The 15229-nt window shown below is 41.2% G+C and overlaps 1 protein-coding gene across 4 annotated transcripts in view; it reads right to left on the bottom strand.

Annotated features, from left to right (window-relative positions):
* The window catches only part of rbms3 (RNA binding motif, single stranded interacting protein), a 243788-nt gene that overhangs the window by 35638 nt on the left and 192921 nt on the right, over window positions 1-15229 (bottom strand). For all 4 annotated transcript variants that reach the window (XM_088328442.1, XM_088328441.1, XM_088328443.1 and 1 more), the window contains exons 7-9: window positions 5053-5159; window positions 4319-4362; window positions 741-837 (exon numbers count right to left, since the gene is read on the bottom strand). In XM_088328442.1, coding sequence (XP_088184568.1) covers window positions 741-837; window positions 4319-4362; window positions 5053-5159 — 248 coding nt within the window. The remainder of the gene's footprint in view (window positions 1-740; window positions 838-4318; window positions 4363-5052; window positions 5160-15229) is intronic.

Below are 15229 nucleotides of genomic sequence, written 5' to 3' on the forward strand. Positions count from 1 at the left end.
AAAGACGACAGCTTGGAGTGAAAAAACGCGCAGTCTGGCCGCTCATCTCGCTAAAACGATTTGATTAAACAAAAGCAAACATGCTATCGTCCCCTCCGAGCGCCAGAAATCCTCCCAGTCAACCCAAAATCATGATTTGGACGCACTCGACAAAATTAAGCCAAATCTGTTTGTTTGCGCTCCGGATTCATTTTCAAAAACATCGACTAGAGCAGGTCGCTCTGACAAAAGTGATAGGATACGATTGTATAGTTATCGGACTACAATTATCCGTGACTGGCGAAGAGCGAAAAGGAATGTTCCTCAAAAGGCCGGCCATTGTTTTAGAAAATTCAATTTAGGAAGGCAGATTACGGACCCTTGACGGCTTTTAATCAACTGGGCCGCGGCGACCTTTGCCGTAGAATTCTCTGTCACGGTGCCGATTCGACAAGCCGCTCTTCTAGTTGGGCCGGCACTAATCATAAGCGATGCTTTGGCTCCACGTTTGGATTTTCGTACAGGCGCTTGCGTGAAATGCGGCCTGATGGGAAACTCTTCACACTTCTAACTTTGATTTTCACGATTGTGGAAACTACGAGACTTTAGAACTTTGGCTTGAAAGAGCTGGCGCAACAAAAGCCTATTTTTCCACGGCACTTGACACTTTTTCTTCCTTTTCACTGGCATTTTTTGCTGATGTAAGAGATCTCATCGCACACTGAAGAAGCAAAGCTGCCTGTTTCTGTTTTTCCCCCCACCTGATACGTGGAAACGGGGGAAGCAGCGATGAAGGGCGTAATGGACGTCTGTGCGATCATGCGGTTTGTGGCAATGCTGTAAGGAGTCGAGTAGAACCTGAGAAAACAAAGTTCATATTAGACATATAACCGCCTTTAATCCATGCAAAAAAGGTGGAGGCGTTGCTCTTATATCGGAAGGTAAGTTGAAATTTACTCCTGGTACCCCTACTATTTTTAAAACGTTTGAAGCACTTGTTATGAATGTCAACGCCAATTTATGTAGTTGTTGTGTATCGCCCACCTGGACCATACTCAAATTTTTTGGATGAATTTTCAGAACTGTTAACAGACTTAGTAACTTATGTGGACAATGTTGTAATTATTGGTGATTTTAATGTTCACATAATCTCCCTATTAAATTCACTTGCAGTTGCTTTTATGTCACTGATTGATACATTTGGTTTCAATCAAATAGTTGATGTGCCCACTCATAAAGATGGGAACACTCTAGATCTTGTTCTGACCCGTGGCGTAGTAGCCTCAAATGTTACAGTGTTACCGTATCCTAATGCCATCTCTGATCACTATTTTGTTAAGTGTGAGGTGCTGTTTAATGTTTACTATGATAAGGAAAATTTAGGCTTTAGCAGTCGTAATAGCCGCCCTACAACTGCATTAGCTTTAAAAGAACTATTACCTATGGAAACTGCAGCCTTCTCTTCGTACACGGGGTCTGTTGACTCACTTACAAACAACTTTAATACTGCTTTGGTTAATGTTCTTGATTCTGTGGCGCCCCTAAGGCATACATTTCGACCTAAGAAGCATACACCTTGGTTTACTGAAGAAACCAGGTCACTCAAACAAGGTTGCAGAAAACTTGATCGAAAATAGCGCACTACAAAGCTGGAGGTCTTTCGACTGGCCTGGTGTGACAGCTTACTGAAATATAAAGTAGCTCTTGCCTCAGCTAAAGCATCGTTTTTCTCTAAGATTTTTGTTAAACATAAGAATAATCCGAAATTTTTGTTTGACACAATGGCGAAACTTACCAGACAACAACTTAACCCTAATAGTTCTACTTGCTAATAACATTATGGAATTTTTTAATAAAAAGATTCAACTAATCAGAATGAAATTTTAAAAGAACCCTTTGTAACCTCCTCCTATCTCAAAGATGTGGAAGTGTTAGGTAAGGACCGTGTCGGCGGTTGTTCAGAAACATTCTCCAGTTTCAATGATTTGTCCTATGATAGTCTAACACAGATGGTCAGTAGGGCCAAACAAACTACTTGCCTGCTTGATCCGTTTCCAGCTTCACTGGTGAAGGATCTGTTTGGGATCTTAGGACCATCAGTTTTAAATATTATTAATATATAGCTATCCTCGGGTATTGTTCCTGTAGCCTTCAAGTCTGCCGTCATTAAACCCACGCTTAAGCGACCTAACCTTGACCCAGAAAGCCTAGGTAATTATAGGCCAGTGTCAAATCTGCCTTTTTTTGCAAAATTACTTGAAAAGGTCGCTGCACAGCAGTTAAATGACTTCATGTCAGAAAATAACCTCTTTGAAATTATCCAGTCAGCATTTAGGGCAAATCACTCTACTGAGACAGCCCTGGCTAAAGTAACCAATGATCTCCTTTTAGCAATAGATTCCGGTGCCTCATCAACGTTACTGCTGCTGGATCTCAGTGCTGCTTTCAATACTGTCGACCACAACATATTACTTGTTCGTCTGCAATGCATTGGTATCTCAGGAACTGTACTCTCATGGTTTAGGTCCTACCTGTCAAACAGGATGCAATATGTTAACTATGGCAATCTGACCTCTAAACAATCTAATGTCCTCTGTGGTGTTCCATAGGGCTTTGTACTTGGCCCCCTTCTTTTTAGTATTTATATGATCCCGCTTGGTGACATTATCCGCAAGTATAATATTAGTTTCCATTACTATGCAGATGACACTCAACTGTATGTGCCACTGGAGACTACTAGACAGTTAAGCTGTAGAAATCTGGAGGCTTGCCTTACTGAGATTCAAAGATGGATGTCACTTAATTTTTTGCGCCTTAACCCAGAAAAAACTGAAATGTTGATTATTGGTCCAGCTCACTGTCGTGAGTTGTTTTCAAACACTACCCTGAACCTAGACAAATGTAATATCACCCATTGTGACTCGGTCAAAAATCAAGGTGTTATATTTTATCCTAATCTGTCGTTTCAGTCACACGTGAAAAATATTACTAGAATAGCTTTCTACCATCGCCGTAATATTGGGAAGATTCGTTCGATGCTGTCCCAATCAGATGCAGAGGTTTTAATTCATGCTTTTATTACTTCTCGGCTTGATTACTCTAATGTATTGCTTTCTGGTCTCCCGATATCTAGCATCAAAAGTTTGCAGCTGGTTCAGAATGCAGGAGCTAGACTTTTGACTAAGACCAAAAAGTTTGAGCATATTACTCCTGTATTGGCCAACTTGCAATGGCTCCCAGTCCACTTAAGATGTGACTTTAAGGTTCTCTTATTAACATATACATGTTTGCATGGAATTGCACCCTCTTATCTCTCTGATTTGATTTCCCCCTATGTTCCTGCACGGAGTCTGTGCTCGGAAAATGCCGGTCTACTGGTGACTCTGAGAGCCAAGAAGTCTGCAGGCTTGAGAGCGTTCTCCATCCGGACCCCGGTGCTATGGAATGCCCTGCCTATGGAGAAAAGATCTGCAACCTCAATGAAAGTCTTTAAATCAAGGCTTAAGACACACTTCTATTCCAAAGCTTATGATTGATGCCCACCTCATATTCTGTATTGTCCTGTCTTTTTCCGACTGCCTGCCTGGTGCTAATACGAAGGAGAAGGACGATTTGAGATGAGTCAGCAGACCAGCGTTTGACCTGAAGCATGTGAACGCCTGCATGGACCAGCTGGCAGAGATGGGAAGCTGCGTCGTGGCTGTCATAGACTTTCTGGACTAGTTTACAGGCTGGGGGCGTCGCTGCTGTTATGCACTTTCCGGACGAATTTTCAACATGTTACCTAGTGTTTACTATGTTAGTCTACTGTAATGCTAAATGTAATTCACCCTGGTCATTCTGAAAGGGGGATACAACTTGTGAGGTCACTTCTTAAGGTTTCTCTTTTCATTGTAATCCTGTGCAGTCCTTTGAGACATTTTTGTGATTAAGTGCTATATAAATAAATTTGACCTGACTTGACTTGAATCCCCAGTAGATTGCCTCTTTTTTTTCCAGGACTATTTTATCTTAGCGCAGCAATGTCATGTAAATTCATTTGATACTGTGAGTATAGCAACAACAAACACATCCCCCATCCTATTTCAGTCTCATCCGCAAATACACCCCTCTCCAGAGGAAAAAAAGCCTGTGACAAGAACAATTTCAAAACAATCTCCGTCATTCTTTGGCTGACCCTTACAAAAAAACCTCTGATATTACAGGTTGGTATCGATTACCTTAATCAAACAAGCACTGGGAGGCACTATTTTAATCTTTATGTATGGCGCTAGTATTGATCGGGCTCCCGTTTGGCAAGAGGTGGGCATATTAAAAGATGCCAAGGTCAGATACTCACCCGTTCTGCATTGCGGTCGGATCATATGTTATCGCCATGCCGGTCTGCAAAATAATAAAGGCAACGTTTAAATGAAAAATTTGGACCATGTCATTATTTTATCTTTTTCACTAAGAGATTTTTGCCATATTTTGCACTGTAAGCTACCAGTGGATAGATTCAGTGCACAAGCGAGAAGGACACTCAAACAAATTTATCAGCACCATTGAAGTTGGCATATTTGCAGCAACTGTGACTGCTCGGACCATTTAACTCCACTCGTTCCCAGACTTGGGGAAAAAAAAAAACAGATTCAGACATCAATTCACACAACTTTTGACAAGAGTTGATGTGTGAAAGGCAAAATCTGTCATCTGCATCCCTGAAGGTCGGCTCCCGGCGGATAGCTAATCCGATTTCTTTTTAAACAGATGGGGGAAAAGGGTGCATTTAATCAAAATAAACGTGGCCGACCATGCAAATGATATGCTCGGATTGTATTCATCTACCAGGATGGTCTTTCGATATTCAGCCTTGCCTCATCTCCTTCTGCAATATGCTTCTTGGCCTCAACTGCATATACTCCAAGGTCCAATGAATTGCAAGAGAGCCAGGACCCCTCAGTTTGTCTTAATCCACCTAAATAGTCCTCCCAACATCAGTCTTGCCTTGTATTCTCCTATAAGAACTTTCTTGGCCTCCAATGCATGGACTGTGGGTTCCAGGAAATGCAGAGTAAACCAGGACCCACTCACCTCTCCATCACGGTGCCACGGCCTCCCGTTGGCGGGGTACTTGCTCTGGCTCTGCCGCTTCTTCTGGCCCCCGTCGGCAAATTTACACAGCAAGGGCTCTGCGGGAGCTGGACGGTCACAGAGAGGACGAAACAGTGTTACCAAGAGGACCAAGACCCCGCACTGAACCTCCCCAACCCCCGTCGTCCCGCCTGCCCTCCGGCAACATTCCCAGATGTCATACGCTGGCAGGACCCATTTGAGTTGGCGTTAGATGAAAGAGCAAGGGAGGCTATTGTTGAAACCGTAATCGCGGTAATCGCGCATGTAAATACCTCCGAGACGCTTTTGTGAGAGCAATCTGTCAGCCTGAGTTTATTTCTACCAGGCCTTACTGGTTGCCGTAATCCTTTTGTGTTGGACTTAAACAGTCACGGTGTCTTTCATTTGAAACATGATGGATCTTCATGCCATTGTCGTTATTGTGAAAATGTAAAGGCCTACTTCGACTACGCTCTTCAATGATAGCCCCATGGGATTTGTACAGTCATAGTGTATTGTGATGCAATGCAGATACTAGTCAGATGTCCACCGGAAGGACATCAGACATCCTGGCTTAAACTGAAAAAAAGACTATTGACTCAGCTCAAGTGTGTTTTATCAAAAATAATGCTGTTGTCAACGCAAAATCGTCTCTCAAATCAAGAGTTTCTAAGGGCATGTATAAGTTTTTGCTTTTTACTTTTTATGGGCTAAGACAATGCAAGCCATCAATTTTAGGTTTTAAGATCATTTTGACTGAGTAACGAACAATTATTTCTCCTCATCCTGAAGGCGAACAAGAGAATTATATTTGTCGCCATGGTCGGTCCGAGTTCTGACATTCTAAGATACCCCAAGTCCATAGAACTGGTTTGCTGAAATTCTAGGTCGCAGCCCTGAAGCCTCTACAATCTTTTTTCAGTTCTTGTCAAAGCACTCATTAAGCTGTTACCTGTTATATTTTTTGTGCGTTTTAATTTTTTCAAACCTTCCCCCTCCTACTCGTGCATTTTCTCAATCTTTCAACTATTGTTGCTGGTTTTCAAATGAATATTTTTGCACATCAGTCATCTTCTGTCACATTGAGTATTTGAAGAATTTTCTCCTCACAATATAGGTGGAGTTGCTGAGAGCCTGAGCTAGGACTTGTTCAGGTTTTACGCTAAACACAACCAGACTGGCAAGTTGGTTGATTGACACATGAAAAAAAGAAATCTTGACTTGACTCCAGCCCACAAGTTCAGATTTTTAGAAACCGGACCTCAAAAAACCCTGCATAATGAGGGCCAAAACGAGCGCTCCGTCTAATACTCAAATCTATATTCCCATTTAATATATTCCAATGAATATTCAAGAATTTCCCATGACCTAAGTGAGTTACTTGAGAGTCCAAAACTTTGCATACAGCTCTCATTAAAATCCTAAACAAGCACGACAATGCAAATTGCCGAGAGGGTTTTTTTTTCTTTTAAAAGTCAGCAAAAACTCAACATTTTGCACTGGATAGCACCTGAGATTCTACCGGACAACGGGACTCTCTAATTAGATGACGCCAAAGAAGCGCTGACGGACACTTTCCAGGACGAACACAAAAACCCCTCCATAAACAAAGAAAGATAAATCAGCCATATAAACGATGAGAGCGCATGACGAGGGACCTAACCAAACCATTATCAGTGTTAACGAGCTGCAATGATTTGTGTGTGCTTTTGGCGGTGGCCTGCGATTCTGCACCGGCTGCACGCGTGACATCATAAAGCGAAATGCCGTATAACTCACGGAATAATTAAAGAAAACGGCAGGGATTGCGTCGTGGCAAACTGCTGAACAAGCAATATAAACATGGATTCTCTGTCCGGCTGTCAAGGGCCAGCCGAGAACAGAGTGATTCACGCCGGACGCTTTAACAGCGGCGCCGCTGGAACTGGCCCACATTAAAATTATTCCTTGTATCATTATTAATCAAGGCTGGGATGTTAGCAGTAGGGACTGAACTACAGTAGACACACACACACACACACATATATATATATATGTGTAACGGGTGTAATAATTACTTTGGCTTTATTGAAATTCCTGCTAAAATATGTTTGTATAGTTTTTGCATAAGCGTCCTGCGATGACGAGTCCAACAGTGCCACTTGCTGGTATGGGGTAAGGTTTGGTTTGGCTTCTAATTTTGTGACCGGAAGGCGGATGCAGTCTCCAACGCGCTGCTAACGGTAAGCCACGATCTTTTGGTGCTCCGCAAAGAGTTATTTGTAAACATTAAAACCAAGGCTGACAAATCTCTCAACATGCACAGTAATGTGATTGATGTTGTCAAGCTGTTTGGATTTATTTTCTTTTCGTTTCTGTCGCCATTTATGTTAGTTTTGCCGGACCTTGTACGTTGTACTAAAATGCTGATTCCCCCTATAGTGTTGAAAGCCAGCGGAGGTGCAAACCACATGTTGTGGATATCTTGTGTGACTCATTGCAGGTAAATTGTACCCGTTTTTACACTCGTTATTGCAATTGTTTCTATTTTCTCATATATATAAAAAGGATGATGAAAAATATGTTGAATTCAAAAACCACTATACGATCACTTGTTAAAAGTATCTTGTTAAAATGTATGTAAAAATGTATTGTGATGGTTGATATTCTAAAATGTATTTTATGTAAACTGAAAAGAAAACTATTTGATGTGTTTAGAGTAGTCTCAGCGCGCTGCTAACGTGTTGAACGCTAGCGGAGGTGCTGACCACATGTTGTGGATATCTTGTGTGACTCATTGCAGCAAATGTAATAAAAGCCTCATCATCCAGTCTAGCGTGAATGTGGATCCTTGGTGGAACGGGAACACTGCAGTTACACACACACACACATTATATATATATATATATATATATATATATATATATATATATATATATATATGTATAGTGGCAGCACGGCGGAGCAGTGGTTAGTGTGTGTGCGGCACAGTTCTGAGGTAGTGAGATCAAACCCCCTGTGTGGAGTTTGCATGTTCTCCCCGTGCTTGCGAGGGTTTCCTCCGGGCACTCCGGTTTCCTCCCACATTCCAAAAACATGCTAGTCAGGTTAATTGGCCGACCCTCTGAGATTTGCAACCTTAGTGGAAGTGTCTAAAGCTAGGATTAAAAAACATTTATGATTAATACCTTATGAATGAAGTTGACCTCAGGAACACCGGACACTTATATTGCATGTGATGATGTCTGTGTATTGTTTGTATAGGCCTTTGAGTGATTAGGGCTGTACAAATAATAATAATAATAATAATAATTTCCTTTGTATTGTCATTCTTTGTAACAATGTACACAGAACGAAATGTCGATACACCTGACCCGTTGTGGCGAGTCGATGCAGCCGCAGCCAACAGAGGGCGCCGCCATTATACCAATTAGGTATGTCTCGGCCGAGGCGCGAACCAGCGACCTCCCAGTCGCAAAGCGGGCACACTACCATCTAGGCTAAACATGACTTGATTATGATCAAAAAAGAAAAATCTTACAAGTGGAAGTTTAGAAATCAATTTCATTTTTATTCCGCCGTCTCCTCTCCCCTTCTGCATCCACCTGTTACTCCACTAACAAGCTCAAGTCATGTCACACCAAAGTCAAATCGCCTGTCATTTTTCCTTCACTTATGTACTCAGTTGTATTATTATTTAATCATAATAACATATATTACATGCAAGCTGTACTAGATATATGCTTTTTTAAATTGTATTGTTTCTATCTTGAGTATCGGGAGGCATTAGCCAATTAGCATAGGTTTCCACCCACTATACTGCAATTCCACAATGTGATTACCACCTCAGAACTGTTTAGCCAACCCGAATGCAAAACGTAATGCACGGTAAAGCGAGATTGAAAACTCAACCACGTTATTGCGGGGGTTCACTGTATTTTTTTCCCTAACATTTTATAAATACTATGATGGTATTTTTTCCCTTTCATTTTACGAGCTGCCTGAGGGGCCTTACATGCCATGTGCGCCGTTTTTTGCCAACCCCTGCCCTAATTTCCATTTTAAAATTCTACCTTTGAATGACACTCAATATTGAAAAGCCATTACGGTTTGCTATCATTTGCTAAATTGTAAGTAAAAGCAATGTTAATTTTGTTTGGTCATAGATGATCCGGTGCTCTAGGCGGCTCCAATTTCTCCGATTTAGCCGTTCGTTCGTCTTGATGGCTTTTTATTGCAAGGACGTGTTGGAGAGCACAAGGAAAAGGAAGACGTTGTTTTATTGGAATTCAGATGCTGCTGGCCGCCGCCGCAGGCTATCGCTAATTGGATCAACAACTGTCTGATTCCCATCAGCTGGCTTGACCTGTCTGCCCATGCTGGGGAAGCGCTATTTATGGGAATGGGGGCTAGGGGGGTGCACACAGGAAGACAATCCGGATGAGAACAACCCATTCGAAGGAAGAGATTGCCATCAGGGCGGCCGGCCAGAGTGGTCGTGTACCGTGGCCTATGGAATAAAAAACGACCTGGTGGCAGCAACTAAGGTAGGCAATAAACGACAAAGCAAATGTGCTAAGTGGTTAATGTTCTTGTGTTACTTCCCTTTAACCCTTCAAAATCAATCAATGCACGGTAGACCCCCGGGATACGACATTTAACCGTTATAAGGTTGGGATTGTTAAGTGAAATTACTATAAAGCAGGCGACAGAAAACTTTTCATAATTGGCTAACTAATTGGCCCTCCTTTATAATGATAATCTCTGACTGTCTATTGGTTACAACCATGCAATTAAGCTAGGGTAGCCATTTGTGTGCTTTTTCCGTATTTTTTGATAACCGCAAGCTGCGGCTTATGCAATGATGCGGCTAATTTAAGCATTGTTTTCTAATGGCCGGCGGGGGCGGCCAAGCAGTAAAGGCAAGAGAGAGACAGGTAGAATAGGTGTGTCAAGGAAGATGCAAGTTTAATGTAACTTTTCGCTTTGTGCATGAATAAAACTAGCATGAACAGACCCTCGTCATAGAAAAGGTGTCAATTGAAAGAGAAGCGCTAACTACCATATTGGGAATAGTTTTACGAGTCTGTTTATTTGTAAACGGAAATAATGTGGTGAAACAAACGGATTACAAGAAGCAACATCCAACGAAGCAAAAAGGTTTTAGGCAGATTCTTATTTATCTGTAGGCATTATTGTGTGTTTTGAAGTAAATACTTTACACAGTTGGATTCTATGGATTCTCCTTGATGCAACAAAGCCATTTTTCTGGACATTCAAAGAAGTTGACGACGGCCAGGGGATGTAATGGTGAGTTACGCCGGCTTTAAAGTAGTCGGGGATCTTGTTTCAGACTAATCTTGAAGTTTTTCTCTGGTGAGTATATTTTGAAATGGTCCCAAGAGTTGAACCTTTCCAATGATATGAGGCATGACGTATTTCAGTGATTGGTGACATCATGCAGACATGTATTTGTGTATTAACAGTGTGACATCCCGCTGGCGGGCCGTCAAAACGTTAAGGTACTGTATATTATTAAAACTCTTTCTGTGTACCGTAAATAGCTCATGTTTCAGTGTGGGCAAATACGGCTCATAGTTAGATGTGGCTTACGTAGGTACAAATTGTATTCTCCTTTAAAAATGTACTGGGTGCGGTTTATGATCAGGTGGGCTCTATCATCCGATTTTTACGGGGAAAACATAAAGAATTGTATAGCCAACACATAAAATCACACACGAGATTCTGAACTGAACTAAGGGAAAGGACTTGTGGGATGTCGCAATAGCCATGATGCCGTGATGCAAATCAATAGCAGACCAGCATTTTATATGACGTCGACCAATAGCAGACAGGCCTCTTAGAGACGTGTCATGCGCACTCACACCCGAAGCTTGACTGTAAACGTGTTTTGGCACACAAAATAAGTTGTCGTAGATCTGGTAGAGTGGTGAAAATGCCATGATGAAGAGCCCAAAGAGATGAGCCTCATGTCTTGTAAAAAAAAACGACTGACGAATATTAAAAAAAAAAAACAACATGTTAACCATGTATTTTTCTCTGATAATTGAAATCAACCCTCTTTTTTTAATGAATTACGTTTACCACTAAGAGGCATTAAAAACTACACACTGTCCCTTTAAAGAAAAAGAAAATGCCATGACGTGGGGCCCAAAGAGATGAGCCTCATGTCATGTAAAACAAAACGACTGACGAATATTCAAAAAAAACAAACCATGTTAACCATGTATTTTTCTCTGATAATTGAAATCAACCTTCTTTCTTTAATGAATTACGTTTACCACTAAGAGGCATCAAAAACTACACACTGTCCCTTTAAAGAAAAATGAAGGAGTTATGACCCAATTCCAAAGATGATATGAGCGCGGCCATATTGAAAGACGACTTTTTGCCTGTCAGTTTAGCCCCTTTTTGAAGCGTCACCATTTGACATTTAAAGCGTTACGCAAATCCAGCACCCATGGTGCATTTCAAACAGCCCGACGTTGTTGGCCAGAGAGGAAATCAAACGAAAAATTTGATTCTGGGGGCCAACCTCGACGCTAGCGTGCTTCCCATTTGTTAGCGGGTGCTGGTCCGGGGATTCAAAAGGACTCTTCACTTAACCTTTAGCCCTGAAAATTGATTATGACAGCTTCAACGGGCAAGAAATATGCTTGGAAATGAATGCAAGGACCAGCGGCGTAGTATAGAAATAAAATATACCAGGATGATTCCCTTTCCTCCCATTAACGTCCAGTAAGTATGAAATAAAATGGAAAGAAAATGAAATTACTGCCTGATAAATTAATTACCATTAGAGGGCCCTCAATTGTGGATCCGGGGTGATCAATATGTCCCCTTACACAGGGCACCAAAACTGCATGGCCTGTTTGATCAATGCTGGCAGTGTTGTGGATTTACGCTTAAAAAGGTGAGAAGGTGCCTATATATGAAAATGACAAGATCAAGTCTGGCCCAGAGTGATCGATTGGTTGGGCCATGGGTGATATGCAATCTAAAAACACAAACCCAATACTTTGATCATTTTCTGGGTTGTTTTAAATGAAACAACCTCAAAATAACATCAATAAAAAAAAACAACAAAATAACCCATACTGTTAGCTCTTTTAATGCCAGACGTTTCTCACAAACTGGATGAGCCGATGCTGGCCAATCTTTGCCATTTACACTTGTTTTTGAAGGCCTTAAAAAGAAAACTTGAAACCTCATCTTTCATGAGAAAAATGTATGTTTATAGCTTTCACCATTGTTTAGTGAATAACAGTTGAACATACCTTGAAAATATTTGTTTTTTGCATTTGTGATACCTCCCAAATCTAAACAATTCTTTCCTAAACACTAGGCCACTTTGCCCTCTAAAATAACATTTACCATATTTTCCGCACTATAAGGCGCACCGGGTAATAGGGCGCACCCCCAAAAAATAGTTTTTGGTCCTATATTTTCCATACATAAGGCACACCGTATTATAAGGCGCTACAATGGGAACATCGACAAAACAGTCAGATAGTTCAGTCAAACTTATTACCCCCTTAACATTCCCAAAGCCTGCAAAGAAGCAAATACGTGTCGTAGACACGTGCGGATGCGGTGTCCGTACGATATCACCAAACAAACATTTCTTAGTTTCCATTTTATTTTTTGCTGGCAACTGTGTGGACAGCAAAGTAAAAATTTTATTGTGCAGGGAAACGGGGTTCTTTACTGGGCATATGACAATAAACACTTTGAATTGAATTTAGTTTAAAAATAGACTCATCACAGAAACATCAAGGTCATTCTAAAACAAGATACCGGGAAAATATAAAGCCGCATAGCTCACCTAAGTTCTCTTGCAGCCTTCACGTAACCATGGTCTTCTTAATACCGTGAGTGTAGTAAACCTCCGAATAACTTTAGCCAATAGTAACTGATTCAAATGATGATTGACAATTGGTTAGGAAATGAAACGCCGATATATAAATTCCAGCATACACCGCGGACTACTTCGCCTTCGGGGGAAAATGGTCTTCTTACAACCGTGAGTGTAGTAAATCCAGGAGAGTAAAATATTTACAAATACAGAATAGTAAAAATGTTTTCTCTATGCTGTAGTGCATCCCAAATGTGATTCACGTTCATCTTTTTTGGCCAATTGCAGGCTTTGTTTCGCCCCTTTAGCCTATGCGAGCCTGTAAATTATAAAAAGAATCCGCCCTCTTTACCTCCGAATAACTTTAGCCAATAGTGACTGATTCAAATGATGATTGACACGTTGGTTAGGAAATGAAACGCCGGTATATAAATCCCAGCATACACCGCGCACGACTTCGCCTTCGGGGGAAAATCTAGTCGGCGGCTGCTTGCTTTAGTTGCAAGACTTTGCGACTTAATATTGATCCATATATAAGGCGCACTGTATTAAAAGGCGCATGGTCAGCTTTTGAAAAAAATAAAGGCTTTTAGGTGCGCCATATAGTGCGGAAAATACGGTAATTGCAAGAACACTGAACTAATGCATGAATTTTGCAAAAACCTTTCAGCGCCCGATTTTTCTGGGTACGTGATCAGAGGATTTCGATCACGAACCGTCATCCCTCTCCGCCCTGAAGTCACTTTGTCATCATTTTTAGAAAGAAAAAGGCACGTGGAAGCACTTACCCATATCTTTGGTTACTCTCACCACATTGTTCTCATTCACTATGCCTATAGGTCCTTCTACACATAATTCTAGGAAGCAACACTAGGAAGTGTGGGCTTCTCTGTGTAAATGTACTGCATTATTATAGCGCTATTTCAAGACATTGAAAACCTCACAAAGCGCTTTACAATGTACTTCAAACGTACCCAGTCACACACCGATAGGGAGTCAGCTATACAAGGCACCTACTTGCTTATCAGGGGCATTAGGGGTTTAGCCAACCTCTTCCAAGCCCTCTATCCATCTGAAACTTCGAGATTTAACTTTGATTCCTGAACCAGGAAGCTCACCTGCAACCTGAGTTACTGCCGCCGATGTGTGACACTCCAGTGAAATAATTCCCAGAGGCTTGATAATGTTTAGCTAAGCAAAACCCTTTATAATTGTTTTTCAAAAATAAAACAAATGGACAAAAAAACCCACATTTTTATGTTTTGATACTTAGGGACAATGCTTTTAAAAACGTACTTATATGTTTTGGAATTGAACGATTAAAGTATAAAATGACCCAACCTTGGGGGGTGTTGTTTTAAACAAAAAATACTTTTTGACAAATTCTCTTGCAAAAAAAAAACCAAATAAAATATGACCCATTTTGTGTTTTTTTCTGCAAAACAACAAAATACATTGAGTCAAATCATTCCAAGTATTGGGTTTGTCCATTTTTGATCCTATCTAGTTTTTTTTTTTTTTTTAAGTGTGGTTGGCCACAAAGATTGATTCAGCAACAGACACCAGAAGAATCCAAAACAAAAACAAGTCCAGCCAAGAGTGGGGCGGAATCATCAGTCACCTCCGGCAACCGAGCCTCTGGCCTCTGCCTAATTGGGGAAGATGATGAGGTCTGATGAGGCCGGTGCTCATCCAAATCCCCGGCCTGTTATTTAGGAGACAGCAGAGAGGATCGGTCTCCCCTCGTTTTCCTCTTTGGTGCTCTGGCTAATGTACGCTGGTTAAGGAGAACGTTCGGAGGGCGGACAAAGGGGTGTCCTTCACTACTTAAATACATGGGTGAAAATTAGAATTAGTCATATCTCATCCAGATATTTAAGTTTCGAAATAAAAGAAAAACCTTTTCTATTTACACACTTTTTGTTTATGTCAGAAAAGAAAGAAGAACACCCATAGCCTTTAAAGGGAGCATGGAAGAGCAGATGGTGGAATAGCGGGATGACACCCAACTTTTAATTCACTCCCTCCTACTGGAAGCGTGAAAGCTCTGAGGGGTGCCAAGAATTCTAGTGGGCTTGTTGATCTGAAATCATCAAATGGGGGGAATATTATGGAGAAAAACTGTCAACTTGGCAAGAAACATTGGGAAAGAATGTTGTGTTATACACAATGTCACGAAACTGAATACACTCCTCACATTTCTGCAGATTTCATGATAATGTTTAATAGAACATCACTGAGGAAACCTTGCTTTGACACAATGAAAATATGTCCATCAACAAAGGCCATGGCTTACTAGAA

Source organism: Urocampus carinirostris, chromosome 2 (genome assembly GCF_059441175.1).
Source record: "Urocampus carinirostris isolate Australia breed hairy pipefish chromosome 2, RoL_Ucar_1.0, whole genome shotgun sequence".
NCBI classification, from domain to species: Eukaryota; Metazoa; Chordata; class Actinopteri; order Syngnathiformes; family Syngnathidae; genus Urocampus; species Urocampus carinirostris.